The following is a 13700-nucleotide window of genomic DNA, read 5'->3' on the forward strand; positions in this document are numbered from 1 at the left end:
ATGCTGCGTTCAAAACAACTGGGAACTAAAAAAAAAAGACTGGGAAAAATCGATTTGAATGGTCATCCAACTCAGAATTCCAACTCTGGAACTCAGGCTTCTTTCTAGAGCTCCTACACAGATCATACACGTAACGTTAGCCAAAGAGCCAGCTAGCTAAAGTTAGCTAGCTTAGTTAACACAATACTTTAACTTGCAATGAAAATGACTTTCCACGAAATTGGAAACATATAATATCTAAAAATGTCGCTTGACTCTTCCCTGTATACATGGGCGAACGCTTCTCCCTTTGTCATGCATGCCACGGTTGCCCTTAGTTTGAAGATGTTATCCGGAGACAAATGTTTTATACAACAGACTCTCTCCGCATTTGGCAATCATCTCTCGGCTTCCACTGGGCATTCCACTGATTTCAAAACTCGGGTCAACTTCTTCCATGACAACGACACCATTTCTTCCCCACCATTGTCACCAGAAGACTCGACAATGTCTGGTTCAATGAAAATGTTTTGACCTAAATCAGTGATTTCCTCATTGTCTGATTCCTTTTCAGAGTTCGAGAGAGTCAGCATTGCACGATCATTAACTTCAGGGCAGCAATGTTGAGAACAATTTGATATCTTTAAAAAAAAAGCTGCAGTAGACAGGATTATCCACACATACAGTATTTAACAGCTCATGTTATAAACAGAAGCATTCTTACATGGCAGACCAATGCAAACTCATCTCTCGGCATGTCCAGCCCACCCATTGTCTCGGCCAATCATGGCTAGTGGGAAGGTTCCTGTATTTTCCATGGCTAAACCAACTAGGCTCGTCATTTAACAATTGCATTCATATTTACAAAAGGCATACAAATTTGTTATTAAGGCACATGAAAGTTCACATGTTCCAGCAAGCATTTCTGAAACCCCTTTTTTTATTTTTTGAAGTGCCTCTCCTGTAAAGTAGTGACGTGTAACATTCGCCTAGCTTCCAGAAACGGGTCATATTTGTGGTTCAATGAAGACCACTAGCATCAACACAGGGAACACTGATAGCTGTACTTTGTTGTATTGTTTGGCTTATTTGTCCTCCAACAGAAACCAACCTTTCCATGCTTGTCAATGGGGTTACTTAAAATAGACATCCAAAGTCATTCTACAACCTCATACTGTATTCACCTGGTTCATGTTTACTCTTGTTGTCTGGGTGTAGATGTTTGTTGATGGCTCTGTGACCACAGCCATCCTACCTAACCTGAACCCACTGACTGAGTATCTGGTCAACGTCTACTCTGTCATCGGAGAGGAGAGCAGCGACCCACTGAAGGGCGGTGAAACCACCTGTGAGTCCTAATCTGTTTTTCTGTGTTCTTCTTTAAAACCACTATACTGTACCTGTCCATTACTGTCCTGTAACATACCTGTATGTCCCACACGTAATCTCTATAGGATCAACAATGGATGTCTTTGAGACTGTAAAACAAGTATTCTTCCGTTACATTCAGCACACCACTGTGACTTTATAGACGTTCCTGTGGTGCTTGTGCGGCCCCTGTTTTCAACGTTAAAGAAAGAACAACACTGTCTTATTTATGATACCATATAAGGCTGATATTATTGTAATCAAAGGGGGAAACACTGTTTCAAACTCAAAACCATGCTGTTATTCGGGGCCCACTATGTGCATCAAGAATGAGAGAGGTCTTTTTATGTTGTTCTTCACTATTATTTTATTTGTCCTCTAGAATAGCGTGATTTTATGAAGCAATTTTCTTTATGAGCTATTTCTCCATAAAAGCTCCTATAAAATACCTCATTGTTTAGTTCTCACTACTTGAATAGGCACATGAAATCTGCATGGCTACGTTTCACTGCAAACATTTCATTTTTGGATGGGATTGTGTGTGTTTCCCTCTGCCTCTTCCCATGTCCAGTGCCCCTCAGCGCAGTGAGGAAGATGATCATCTATGAGGAGCGTCCCACCACCATGAGGGTGAAGTGGGAGGAAGCAGTGGGTGCCACGAACTACATGCTACTCTACAGAGCCATCAACGCCACAGAGCCCTCCGTGGAGAAAGAGGTGAGACGGCAACTGAGAGAGAGAGAGCGAGAGAAAGAGAGACACGCCAGTCCAACTGCTGCACTGACACACATACACAGATGCTGCCAATGACCGGATATACCGGTCCCCTGCCAATGTCTCCTGACAGCATGCAGATGTCAAGGAGCAGAGATTAATAACTTTCCTTTTATGGATGCAGAGACAACAAAACACAGAATTATTTATTACATTTTTTATCTTACTCTGGCATGATATTAGTTCCTGAGGTGTCAAATCAAGAGGATTAGATCATCTGTAGTATTGGCAAACACTTAGATAAGTTATATGACACTGGACACTGCCTAAAACCCTTAATCTGTGGAAACATGTTCATCCAAACTGCCTGTCTGAACGACAGTGAGCCTTGTAAAATAATGTTTGTTCCGTCATGGTACTCCCTGCAGATGAGAGTTGGAGGGGACAAGACTGATGTCCAGTTGGTGCAGCTGATCCCCAACACGGCCTACACTCTTTCCATCTTAGCCCTCCATGGACAGTCAGCCAGCGACCCCCTGACCGAGCAAGGAGTCACATGTACATACAGAACAGTACTCTTCTACCTTCAAATGTTGTTATTAATGTTTTGCACTCAGTGCCCCAAGGGAGGGTAAGGCACGACAGGTCCTAACTCGTATAGAGTAAATCAGGTCTCCTCACTCCCTAGTTTATGGAATGAAAGGGGTTAAAGTAATAATGTAATTTGGTGAGCCTCATGTTCTATATCTCTGTCCCCTCTGTAGTGCCCATGCCTCCTGCGGGAGAGCTGAGGGTCAGAGACGTTACCCATAGCACCCTGAAGATGAACTGGGATGCTGCTCCAGGTGCCGTCCTCAAATACATCATCACCTACACGCCTGATGAGGGAGAGGCCAAAGAGGTGAGATACGACAATCACAATACATCTGTTGGATACAGACGGCAGTGAAAGGAATACTCTGTACTCTACATACTCCCTCTGGGGGCAGAAACATATGCTTAGCTCTCTCTCCTACTGGTCACAGCAGACACCAGCTCCTGTGCTGAGCACATTCTCTGTTTATGTCAGCTAGCAGATTGATATTTTTTACGCATCATTTGAGATATGACATTGGACAGCATAATGGGAAGGGCAGCTGGTGAGAAGGGTATGCAGTGGACCTCTGGGGCTGTGCTATTTGACCGGGAGCCTGGTGAGAAGGGTATGCAGTGGACCTCTGGGGCTGTGCTATTTGACCGGGAGCCTGGTGAGAAGGGTATGCAGTTGACCTCTGGGGCTGTGCTATTTGACCGGGAGCCTGGTGAGAAGGGTATGCAGTTGACCTCTGGGGCTGTGCTATTTGACCGGGAGCCTGGTGTAAGGATCACACCATTGGACCAAGAGCCTGGTGGAAGGATCACCCCACTGGACCGGGAGCCTGGTGGAAGGATCACCCCACTGGACCGGGAGCCTGGTGGAATGATCACACCATTGGACCAAGAGCCTGGTGGAAGGATCACCCCACTGGACCGGGAGCCTGGTGGAATGATCACACCATTGGACCAAGAGCCTGGTGGAATGATCACACCATTGGACCAAGAGCCTGGTGGAAGGATCACACCATTGGACCAAGAGCCTGGTGGAAGGATCACCCCACTGGACCGGGAGTCTGGTGGAAGGATCACCCCACTGGACCGGGAGCCTGGTGGAAGGATCACCCCACTGGACCGGGAGTCTGGTGGAAGGATCACACCATTGGACCAAATCAAATGTATTTATATAGCCCTTCGTGCATCAGCTAATATCTCAAAGTGCTGTACAGAAACCCAGCCTAAAACCCCAAACAGCAAGCAATGCAGGTGTAGAAGCACGGTGGCTAGGAAAAACTCCCTAGAAAGGCCAAAACCTAGGAAGAAACCTAGAGAGGAACCAGGCTATGTGGGGTGGCCAGTCCTCTTCTGGCTGTGCCGGGTGGAGATTATAACAGAACATGGACAAGAGGTTAAAATGTTCATAAATGACCAGCATGGTCCAATAATAATAAGGCAGAACAGTTGAAACTGGAGCAGCAGCACGGCCAGGTGGACTGGGGACAGCAAGGAGTCATCATGTCAGGTAGTCCTGAGGCATGGTCCTAGTGCTCAGGTCCTCCGAGAGAGAGAAAGAAAGAGAGAAAGAGAGAATTAGAGAGAGCACACTTAAATTCACACAGACCACCGAATAGGACAGGAGAAGTACTCCAGATATAACAAACTGACCCTAGCCCCCCGACCCATTAACTGCTGCAGTATAAATACTGGAGGCTGAGACAGGAGGGGTCAGGAGACACTGTGGTCCCATCCGAGGACACCCCCGGACAGGGCCAAACAGGAAGGATATAGAGAGCCTGGTGGAATGATCACACCATTGGACCAAGAGTCTGGTGGAAGGATCACCCCACTGGACCGGGAGCCTGGTGGAAGGATCACCCCACTGGACCGGGAGCCTGGTGGAATGATCACACCATTGGACCAAGAGCCTGTTGGAAGGATCACCCCACTGGACCGGGAGCCTGGTGGAATGATCACACCATTGGACCAAGAGCCTGTTGGAAGGATCACCCCACTGGACCAGGAGTCTGGTGGAAGGATCACACCATTGGACCAAGAGCCTGGTGGAAGGATCACCCCACTGGACCAGGAGTCTGGTGGAAGGATCACACCACTGACAGAGATTTCAGACTAAGGAACATTAGGAACGACCTCCTGTACCAAATGCCGTGATCGTGCGATTCCTGAGTACTGAAAAGAAACATACCAGTGCAGTATGTTTGTGCTTGACTGTCATATATATATATATTTTTTAAACTTGATTGTTTATCTTTCTCCACCTCTGCGTGTGCTAAGGATTTACACATGAAGTGGAGATAACATGCTGTCTCGTCAGATGTATACAAAGACGCCCACAGTTTCTCTCACAGATTCTTTGGAACTCATCAATGAAAATGGAAAATTACTTTGGAAGGCATTCAACATGACCATGATGAGGAAAACAGAATTACTCATGACAAACTCTAACCCTCCATTTACAAAATAATGCAATAGTTATTCAGTTGTTGATAAAGGTAAATGATTTAACATGGTTTACACTGGAATAATGTGACAGACTGTAGGGCTTGATGTAAACAAAGATGTTGTTTTGGTCTGCAGCTTGAAGTGGGGGGAGGTGTGACCTCCAAGGCCTTGGACAACCTGATCTCTCAGACTGAGTATGTCCTGGCTGTCACCCCCATCTACAATGATGGAGCTGGAAACCCCATGCTCAACACAGCCATCACAGGTACAGTCACACAGCGTATGTGAGGGTTAACACACTGGGGTTATACTCCATGGAAGTCCTACTCAGAACTATAGGCCCAAAAAACTTTTGGGCCCTAGTTATAGGGTATATTGATGTTTTTGTTATAGTGTATAGTAATGTCCTAGTTATAGGGTATATTGATGTTTTTGTTATAGGGTATAGTGATGTCCTAGTTATAGGGTATATTGATGTTTTTGTTATAGGGTATAGTGATGTCCTAGTTATAGGGTATATTGATGCTTTTGTTATAGGGTATGGTAATGTCCTAGTTATAGGGTATATTGATTTCTTTGTTATAGGGTATGGTAATGTCATAGTTATAAAGTATAGTGATGTCATAGTTATAGGGTATAGTAATGTCATATGTATAGGGTATAGTGATGTCATAGTTATAGGGTATAGTAATGTCATAGTTATAGGGTATAGTAATGTCATAGTTATAGGGTATAGTAATGTCATATTTATAGGGTATAGTGATGTCATAGTTATAGGGTATAGTAATGTCTTTGTTATAGGGTATAGTAATGTCTTTGTTATAGGGTATAGTAATGTCTTTGTTATAGGGTATGGTAATGTCATAGTTATAGGGTGTAGGGATGTCTTTGTTATAGGGTATAGGGATGTCTTTGTTATAGGGTATAGTAATGTCATAGTTATAGGTTATAGGGATGTCTTTGTTATAATGTCATAGTAATGTCACCTCTCTTTCGTATCGTATGAGATCCCCAAAGATTGGAAAGCTGCCGCGGTCATCCCCCTCTTCAAAGGGGGAGACACCTTAGACCCAAACTGTTATAGACCTATATCCATCCTGCCCTGCTTTTCTAAAATATTCTAAATCCAAGTTAATAAACAGATCACCGACCATTTCAAAATCCCACCATACCTTCTCCATTATACAATCTGGTTTCCGAGCTGGTCATGGGTGCACCTCAGCCACGTTCAAGGTCCTAAATGATATCATAACCGCCATTGATGAAGACAGTACTGTGCAGCCGTCTTCAACGACCTGGCCAAGGCTTTCGACTCTGTCAATCACTGCATGCCTATGCAGACTCAATAGCCTTGGCTTCTCAAATGATTGCCTCGCCTGGTTCACCAACTACTTCTCAGATAGATTTCAGTGTGTCAAATCGGAGGGCCTGTTGTCTGGACCTCTGGCAGTCTCTATGGGGGTGCCACAGGGCTTAATTCTCGGGCTGACTCTTTTCTCTGTATATATCAATGATGTCGCTCTTGCTGCTGGTGATTCTCTGATCCACATCTATGCAGACGACACCATTCTGTATACATCTGGCCCTTCTTTGGACAATGTGCTAACAAACCTCCAAACAAGCTTCAACGACATACAACACTCCTTCTGTGGCCTCCAATTGCTTAATTTGACTAGCTTTTAAATGCTAGTAAAACTAAGTGCATGCTCTTCAACCGATTTCTGCCCGCACCCTCCCACCCAACTAACATCACTACTCTGGACGGTTCTGACCTAGAATATGTGGACAACTACAAATACCTAGGTGTCTGGCTAGACTGTAAACTCTCCATCCAGGCTCATATTAAACATCTCTAATCCAAAATGAAATCTAGCATCGGCTTCCTATTTTGCAACAAAGCATCCTTCACTCATGCTGCCAAACATACCCTCGTAAAACTGACTATCCTGCCGATCCTTGACTTTGGCGATGTAATTTACAAAATAGCCCCCAACACTCTACTCATCAAACTGGATGTAGTCTATCACAGTGCCATCCGTTTTATCACCAAAGCCCTATATACTATCCACCATTGTGACCTCTGCTCTCGTTGGCTGGCCCTCACTTCATATCCATCGCCAAGCCTGCTGGCTCCAGGTCATCTATAAGTCTTTGCTAGGTAAAGCCCGCCTTATCTCAGCTTACTGATCACCATAGCAACACCCACCCTTAGCAGCACGCGCTCCAGCAGGTATATTGCACTGGTCCTCCCCAAAGCCAACACTTCCTTTCACCGCCTTTCCTTCCAGTTCTCTGCTGCCAATGACTGGAACGAATTGCAATAAACTGGAGTCTTATATCTCCCTCTCTAACTTTGAGCATCAGCTGTCAGAGCAGCTTACCGATCACTGTACCTGTACACAGCCAATCTGTAAATAGCACACCCAACTACCTCATCAACATATTATTACTTACCCTCTACTTGCACATCCTCATCTGCATATATATCTCTCCAGTATTAATGCTCAATTGTAATTATTTTAACCTCTGTGGCCTATTTATTTCCTTCCTCCCTACTCTTCTACATTTGCACACACTGTACGACCTCATCCCCATATCTATTTTTCTTTTGTGTTATTGACTGTATGTTTGTATGTGTTACTCTGTTGTTTTTGTCGCACTGCTATGCTTTATCTTGGCCAGGTCTCAGTTGTAAATTAGAACTTGTTCTCAACTGGCCTACCTGGTTAAATAAAGGTGAAATAAAAATAAAATAAATATATAGTTATAGGGTATAGTAATGTCATAGTATTTAAATTATATATATTTTTTAATTACCCCTTTTTCTACCCAATTTCGTAATATCTGATTGATAGTTACAGTCTTGTCCCATTGCTGCAACTCCCCTATGGACTCTGGAGAGGCGAAGGTAAAGAGCCATGCGTCCTCTGAAACATGACCCTGTTAAGCCGCACTGCTGTGTGTCGGAGGAAACACCGTCCAGCTGGCGGTTGAAATCCGCTTTGCTTGTGCTCGGCCCACCATAAGGAGTCTCTAGAGCGCGATGGGACAAGGAAATCTCGGCCGGCCAAACCCTCCCCTAACCCGGACATCACTGGGCCAATTGTACGCCGCTTCATGGGTCTCCTGGTCACGGCCAGCTGTGAAACAGCCTGGGATCGAACCCGGGTCTGTAGTGACACCTCAAGCACTGCAGTGCCTTAGACTGCTGCGCCACTCAGGAGGACAGAGATGCCATAGGGTGTAGTGATGCCCTGGTTATAGGGTACAGTGATGCCCTGGTTATAGGGTACATTGATGCACTGGTTATAGCGTACAGTGATGCCCTGGTTATAGGGTATAGCGATGCCCTGGTTATAGGGTACAGTGATGCCCTGGTTATAGGGTATAGTGATGCCCTGGTTATAGGGTATAGTGATGCCCTGGTTATAGGGTGTAGTGATGCCCTGGTTATAGGGTGTAGTGATGCCCTGGTTATAGGGTGTAGTGATGCCCTGGTTATAGGGTGTAGTGATGCCCTGGTTATAGGGTATAGTGATGCCCTGGTTATAGGGTGTAGTGATGCCCTGGTTATAGGGTGTAGTGATGCCCTGGTTATAGGGTGTAGTGATGCCCTGGTTATAGGGTGTAGTGATGCCCTGGTTATAGGGTGTAGTGATGCCCTGGTTATAGGGTGTAGTGATGCCCTGGTTATAGGGTATAGTGATGCCCTGGTTATAGGGTGTAGTGATGCCCTGGTTATAGGGTGTAGTGATGCCCTGGTTATAGGGTATAGTGATGCCCTGGTTATAGGGTGTAGTGATGCCCTGGTTATAGGGTGTAGTGATGCCCTGGTTATAGGGTGTAGTGATGCCCTGGTTATAGGGTATAGTGATGCCCTGGTTATAGGGTGTAGTGATGCCCTGGTTATAGGGTGTAGTGATGCCCTGGTTATAGGGTATAGTGATGCCCTGGTTATAGGGTGTAGTGATGCCCTGGTTATAGGGTGTAGTGATGCCCTGGTTATAGGGTGTAGTGATGCCCTGGTTATAGGGTGTAGTGATGCCCTGGTTATAGGGTATAGTGATGCCCTGGCTATAGGGTGTAGTGATGCCCTGGCTATAGGGTGTAGTGATGCCCTGGCTACAGGGTGTAGTGATGCCCTGGCTACAGGGTGTAGTGATGCCCTGGCTACAGGGTGTAGTGATGCCCTGGCTATAGGGTGTAGTGATGCCCTGGTTATAGGGTGTAGTGATGCCCTGGTTATAGGGTGTAGTGATGCCCTGGTTATAGGGTGTAGTGATGCCCTGGTTATAGGGTGTAGTGATGCCCTGGTTATAGGGTGTAGTGATGCCCTGGTTATAGGGTGTAGTGATGCCCTGGTTATAGGGTGTAGTGATGCCCTGGTTATAGGGTGTAGTGATGCCCTGGTTATAGGGTGTAGTGATGCCCTGGTTATAGGGTGTAGTGATGCCCTGGTTATAGGGTGTAGTGATGCCCTGGTTATAGGGTGTAGTGATGCCCTGGTTATAGGGTATGGTAATGGCATAGCAATCTCTCCCATATAATTTTTCCTTTCTTCTGTGTAGATGTTGTTCCTGCTCCTAAGAACCTGCGTTTCTCTGAGGTGACCCAGACCAGCTTCAGAGCCGACTGGGACCATGGGGCCCATGACGTGGCCCTCTATCGTATCGGCTGGGCTAAGAAAGGAGAAACCAACTTTCAATATGTAAGACAACCATCCAGGTGGTTTGCACTGACATTAGATTTTGATTAACTATGTACAGAATATTGGTATAATATACAGAATTGGATTATTCTTGGTAGTCTCAATAAAGTTGTGATGAGGAAGCATTGCCGACATATATTCTATATGCCCTGTTGTGTTGTGTCTCCCAGTCTATAAGCCCTGTTGTGTCTCCCAGTCTATAAGCCCTGTTGTGTCTCCCAGTCTATAAGCCATGTTGTGTCGTGTCTACCAGTCTATAAGCCCTGTTGTGTCTCCCAGTCTATAAGCCCTGTTGTGTTGTGTCTCCCAGTCTATAAGCCCCGTTGTGTTGTGTCTCCCAGTCTATAAGCCCTGTTGTGTTGTGTTTCCCAGTCTATAAGCCCTGTTGTGTCTCCCAGTCTATAAGCCATATTGTGTCGTGTCTCCCAGTCTATAAGCCCTGTTGTGTTGTGTTTACCAGTCTATAAGCCCTGTTGTGTCTCCCAGTCTATAAGCCCTGTTGTGTTGTGTCTCCCAGTCTATAAGCCCTGTTGTGTTGTGTCTCCCAGTCTATAAGCCCTGTTGTGTCTCCCAGTCTATAAGCCCTGTTGTGTCTCCCAGTCTATAAGCCCTGTTGTGTTGTGTCTCCCAGTCTATAAGCCCTGTTGTGTTGCGTGTCCCAGGCTATAAGCCCTGTTGTGTTGTGTCTCCCAGTCTATAAGCCCTGTTGTGTTGTGTTTCCCAGTCTATAAGCCCTGTTGTGTTGTGTCTCCCAGTCTATAAGCCCTGTGTGTGTCTCCCAGTCTATAAGCCCTGTTGTGTTGTGTTTCCCAGTCTATAAGCCCTGTTGTGTCTCCCAGTCTATAAGCCCTGTTGTGTTGTGTCTCCCAGTCTATAAGCCGTGTTGTGTCTCCCAGTCTATAAGCCCTGTTGTGTCTCCCAGTCTATAAGCCCTGTTGTGTCTCCCAGTCTATAAGCCCTGTTGTGTTGTGTCTCCCAGTCTATAAGCCCTGTTGTGTTGTGTCTCCCAGGCTATAAGCCCTGTTGTGTTGTGTCTCCCAGTCCATAAGCCCTGTTGTGTTGTGTCTCCCAGTCCATAAGCCCTGTTGTGTCTCCAAATCCATAAGCCCTGTTGTGTTGTGTCTCCCAGTCCATAAGCCCTGTTGTGTTGTGTCTCCCAGTCGATAAGCCCTGTTGTGTCTCCCAGTCCATAAGCCCTGTTGTGTCTCCCAATCCATAAGCCCTGTTGTGTCTCCCAGTCCATAAGCCCTGTTGTGTTGTGTCTCCCAGTCGATAAGCCCTGTTGTGTTGTGTTTCCCAGTCGATAAGCCCTGTTGTGTTGTGTCTCCCAGTCTATAAGCCCTGTTGTGTTGTGTGTCCCAGTCTATAAGCCCTGTTGTGTTGAGTCTCCCAGTCCATAAGCCCTGTTGTGTCTCCCAGTCCATAAGCCCTGTTGTGTCGTTTCTCCCAGTCTATAAGCCCTGTTGTGCCTCCCAGTCTATAAGCCCTGTTGTGTCTCCCAGTCTATAAGCCCCGTTGTGTTGTTTCTCCCAGTCCATAAGACCTGTTGTGTTGTTTCTCCCAGTCGATAAGCCCTGTTGTGTTGTGTCTCCCAGTCTATAAGCCCTGTTGTGTTGTGTCTCCCAGTCCCTTAGCCCTGTTGTGTTATGTCTCCCAGTTTATAGGACCTGTTGTGTCTACCAGTCTATAAACTATGTTGTGTCGTGTCTCCCAGTCTATAAGCCCTGTTGTGTTGTTTCTCCCAGTCCATAAGCCCTGTTGTGTTGTTTCTCCCAGTCGATAAGCCCTGTTGTGTTGTGTCTCCCAGTCTATAAGCCCTGTTGTGTTGTGTCTCCCAGTCCATAAGCCCTGTTGTGTCTTCCAGTCCATAAGCCCTGTTGTGTCTCCCAGTCTATAAGCCCTGTTGTGTTGTCTCCCAGTCTATAAGCCATGTTGTGTTGTCTCCCAGTCCCTAAGCCCTGTTGTGTTGTGTCTCCCAGTCTATAAGCCCTGTTGTGTTGTGTCTCCCAGTCGATAAGCCCTGTTGTGTCTCCCAGTCTATAAGCCCTGTTGTGTTGTGTCTCCCAGTTTATAGGACCTGTTGTGTCTCCCAGTTTATAGGACCTGTTGTGTCTACCAGTCTATAAACTCTGTTGTGTCGTCTCTCCCAGTCTATAAGCCCTGTTGTGTTGTTTCTCCAAGTCCATAAGCTCTGTTGTGTCTCCCAGTCTATAAGCCCTGTTGTGTTGTGTCTCCCAGTCTATAAGCCCTGTTGTGTTGTGTCTTCCAGTCCATAAGCCCTGTTGTGTTGTGTCTCCCAGTCCATAAGCCCTGTTGTGTTGTTTCTCCCAGTCGATAAGCCCTGTTGTGTTGTGTCTCCCAGTCTATAAGCCCTGTTGTGTCTCCCAGTCCATAAGCCCTGTTGTGTTGTTTCTCCCAGTCTATAAGCCCTGTTTTGTCTCCCAGTCTATAAGTCCTGTTGTGTCTCCCAGTCTATAGGCCCTGTTGTGTTGTGTCTCCCAGTCTATAAGCCCTGTTGTGTTGTCTCCCAGTCTATAAGCCCTGTTGTGCTGTGTCTCCCAGTCTATAAGCCCTGTTGTGTTGTGTCTCCCAGTCTATAAGCCCTGTTGTGTTGTCTCCCAGTCCCTAAGCCCTGTTGTGTTGTGTCTCCCAGTTTATAGGACCTGTTGTGTCTACCAGTCTATAAACTCTGTTGTGTCGTGTCTCCCAGTCTATAAGCCCTGTTGTGTTGTTTCTCCCAGTCCATAAGCCCTGTTGTGTTGTTTCTCCCAGTCCATAAGCCCTGTTGTGTTGTTTCTCCCAGTCGATAAGCCCTGTTGTGTTGTTTCTCCCAGTCGATAAGCCCTGTTGTGTTGTTTCTCCCAGTCGATAAGCCCTGTTGTGTTGTTTCTCCCATTCTATAAGCCCTGTTGTGTCTCCCAGTCTATAAGCCCTGTTGTGTTGTCTCCCAGTCCATCAACCCTGTTGTGTTGTTTCTCCCAGTCCATAAACCCTGTTGTGTCTCCCAGTCCATAAGCCCTGTTGTGTTGTTTCTCCCAGTCGATAAGCCCTGTTGTGTTGTCTCCCAGTCTATTAGCCCTGTTGTGTCTCCCAGACTATAAGCTGTGTTGTGTTGTTACTCCCAATCCATAAGCCCTGTTGTGTCTCCCAGTCTATAAGCCATGTTGTGCTGTTTTGTCTCCCAGTCTATAAGCCCTGTTGTGTTTTGTCTCCCAGTCTATAAGCCCTGTTGTGTTTTGTCTCCCAGTCTATAAGCCCTGTTGTTTTGATTCTCCCAGTCTATAAGCCCTGTTGTGTCTCCCAGTCTATAAGCCCTGTTGTGTCTCCCAGGCTATAAGCCCTGTTGTGTCTCCCAGTCTATAAGCCCTGTTGTGTTGTTTCTCTCAGTCCATAAACCCTGCTGTGTCTCCCAGTCGATCAGCCCTGTTGTGGTTTGTCTCCCAGTCTATAAGCCCTGTTGTGCTGTGTCTCCCAGACTATAAGCCCTGTTGTGTTGTGTCTCCCATTCTGTAATCCCTGTTGTGCTGTGTCTCCCAGTCTATAAGCCCTGTTGTGCTGTGTCTCCCAGTCGATAAACCCTGTTGTGTCTCCCAGTCTATAAACCCTGTTGTGTCTCCCAGTCTATAAGCCCTGTTGTGTTGTGTCTCCCAGTCCATCCTGAACAGTGATGAGACCAGTAACGTGTTGGAAAAGCTGCAACCAGACACTATGTACGACGTGTCTGTCACCGCCATCTACCCTGACGAGTCTGAGAGTGAGGACCTGCTGGGCAGCCAGAGAACATGTAAGATAAGTTAATTATCTCATCTAATGCATTACAATAAATACATATTAGGAGCTGACCATGCAGATCAGATTTGTTAACAGTAACTCTTTATATTTCTGTTTCCCTCTGTAG

The 13700-nt window shown here is 46.2% G+C and overlaps 1 protein-coding gene across 3 annotated transcripts in view; it reads left to right on the plus strand.

Annotated features, from left to right (window-relative positions):
- LOC118362340 (collagen alpha-1(XII) chain-like) overlaps positions 1–13700 on the plus strand; it is a 98720-nt gene that overhangs the window by 45127 nt on the left and 39893 nt on the right. For all 3 annotated transcript variants that reach the window (XM_052486114.1, XM_052486113.1, XM_052486115.1), the window contains 7 exons: positions 1198–1327; positions 1919–2064; positions 2490–2619; positions 2826–2962; positions 5230–5359; positions 9663–9802; positions 13454–13586. In XM_052486114.1, the coding sequence (XP_052342074.1) occupies positions 1198–1327; positions 1919–2064; positions 2490–2619; positions 2826–2962; positions 5230–5359; positions 9663–9802; positions 13454–13586 (946 nt within the window). The remainder of the gene's footprint in view (positions 1–1197; positions 1328–1918; positions 2065–2489; positions 2620–2825; positions 2963–5229; positions 5360–9662; positions 9803–13453; positions 13587–13700) is intronic.

This window comes from Oncorhynchus keta, chromosome 29 (genome assembly GCF_023373465.1).
Source record: "Oncorhynchus keta strain PuntledgeMale-10-30-2019 chromosome 29, Oket_V2, whole genome shotgun sequence".
Classification (NCBI taxonomy): Eukaryota; Metazoa; Chordata; class Actinopteri; order Salmoniformes; family Salmonidae; genus Oncorhynchus; species Oncorhynchus keta.